Raw genomic sequence first — 2,238 nt, forward strand, 5'->3', positions numbered from 1 at the left:
GTTCTGTTATCTCTTCCTCATTCTGCATTTCACAGTTTCAGATTTTTGAAGCTAGTCAGCCGAGCAGAGGGGTGCGGGGTGCACGGAACAGCCAATTCCTGGTGCAAAGTCTACACAGCTTGTAACAAATGCAGGCATGTCTCTATACAAAGAAAAGTAGCAGTCTTGGCTAATTGCAACTGAACCCACAGGAAATGATCTGCACTAAACACAGCAAACTGAGCATGTAACTCCTAGCGGAACCACTTGGCCAAACCAGGCCTGGTCTGGTAGGTCTCTGTCATTTGCAAGGCCCGGCAGGCTTTGCAGAAGTGGATGGTCCAGGAACTTTGCTTGGACGGTTTTAGCCATGTTCGCCACTGGAAGTAGCGCTGGTAACGTGCTGGGTCCTTGTCCAGCTCCTGGAGATACTGGGCCAGCCCTTGAGCATTGGGAAAGTCATCAATGTGAATAAAGGCATCGGGGGGCAGAAAGCGCTCGTAGTTTTTTCGGGGGGGGCCGCAGACAACAGGCACAGCCCCTGAGCCCAGGGCATTGTTCCAGAGCTTCTCAGTGATGTAGTCCTCATGAAGCGAGTTCTCAAAGGCCAGGTAGAATTTGTACTGGGACAGGGTGGAGAAGTGCTTGTCCCGGGGCAGAGACATGTGATGGCTGCCGTATATATCCACGTGGAGGTATTTCTTCAGCTCCTCATAGTACTGCACCCGGCGGGAGGCTGGATTCCAGTTACTCACTGCCCAGGCCACCAGCTTGGACTTGGCTGGGATGCTGACGTTCTGGGGCTGGCTGAGGACCTCCAGCCACCCGTAGGGGGTGAAGATATCAGAGTCCCTCCGGTAAGACATGGTCAGGTTGAAGAGGTTATCCATGAAGCCCAGGTTAGGGCTGTGGCTGGGGGACTCCAAGTTGAACCAGATCCAGTGCTGGGAAGGCGGCCGTGGGGCCTGGGGCAGTTTCTTTGGGCTGGAGCACACATCCCTGTGATGCACAATCACTGCATTGGCCTTGTGGTACCAGCTACGGTTGGCCGTGATGTGACAGTCCTGGATGCCAAAGAGCTCGGAGCATTTTTGCAGAGCAGCACGTTGCCCAAAGGGCCAGGTCCACAGGAGGATGGTCAGCTCCGAACCAGCCTCTGGAGCTGTGGGGTTGTTTCCAGGATGGACTGTGACTGAAGAGGAATTGCCAGCCCAGGCCTCTAGGCCAGGGTCCCTGGAGGGCCGAAGGTAAAGAAACAAACAGAAGGCGGTTACCAATTGGGAGAGAATAAAGATTAGGAGGTGCTTGCAGGGTGGGCTTTTCTTCTGGTTGCTGAGCGGCATTGCTGGCCTGGGAATGCAGGAGACACCAATAATGGCATGATTAGTGATAGCAATAACTGAACATGGTGGGGCTGGGCGGGAAGGAACAATGCCAAGAACTGGCAAAGCATGTTAGAAAGTGTTCCCCACAAATCTGAAGCAACGTGAAGCAGAATCACTCGCAGACTCACACCAAAGGCAAACAAGTTCTTTGGCGCCCTACACCAATGCGCCCCCGCTGAAATAACCTCATTTAGGTATGATGCTGCCCTTGTGGCTGGGAATTACCCAGAGCAAACTGGGTTGCCCAGAGAAAACTGAAATGGTTAGTCCTTTCCAACCACTTAGACCTCGTCTACACTACAGTTTACTTTGGTAGAACTTACATCTCTCAGGGGTGTGGATTATCCACATCCCTGAGTGACCCTAATTACCCCAACCTAGGCGCCGGTGTTGACTTAGCTTCCGCCTTTCATGGAGGTGGAGTTATTAAGCTCTCTCCCGCCGGCTTAGGGTGTCACCCCCACAAGCGTTACAGTTGTGTAAATGGAGCCGGCGTCTCAGGACAGAAAATGGAGATGGCCATCTCCAGCTGGCAGGAGGGATTTAGGGAGGCATCAGGTAATTCCAGGTTGCAGTTTCACCCGGTTCCTCATTCAGAGTACAGTGGGAACACCCACCAGTTTAGATGTGACTGCCACCCCTTTGGCTGACGTACCAGGAACTCCCAGAGCTAAAAGCGTGAGCTGAGGATACCAGGCGCCATAGCTGTCTGCTATAATACACACTCGCCGGTGGGTTACATAGGATCTTCCAAAGGCCTTGGGGTTTCCTTCACCGCCGCCCACCTCAGTTATTCCTCAGCCTTTTACTCCACTTTTCCCTGTCCCTTTTTTAGAAATTCATTTGCATAACAGTACAGCAGCAAGGAGTCCAG

General features: G+C 52.8%; 1 protein-coding gene across 1 annotated transcript; it reads right to left on the reverse strand.

Moving 5' to 3' along the window:
- Positions 1 to 233: 233 nt before the first annotated feature.
- LOC311512818 (4-galactosyl-N-acetylglucosaminide 3-alpha-L-fucosyltransferase FUT6-like) lies at positions 234 to 1,322 on the reverse strand (the record flags this gene model as incomplete). The annotated part of the gene is made up of 1 exon (XM_084614176.1): positions 234 to 1,322. One exon carries the CDS (start codon positions 1,320 to 1,322, stop codon positions 234 to 236), a length of 1,089 nt encoding a protein of 362 aa, XP_084470302.1.
- Positions 1,323 to 2,238: the final 916 nt, after the last annotated feature.

This window comes from Lepidochelys olivacea (assembly GCF_965140295.1).
Source record: "Lepidochelys olivacea isolate rLepOli2 genome assembly, chromosome: 25".
Lineage (NCBI taxonomy): Eukaryota > Metazoa > Chordata > Testudines > Cheloniidae > Lepidochelys > Lepidochelys olivacea.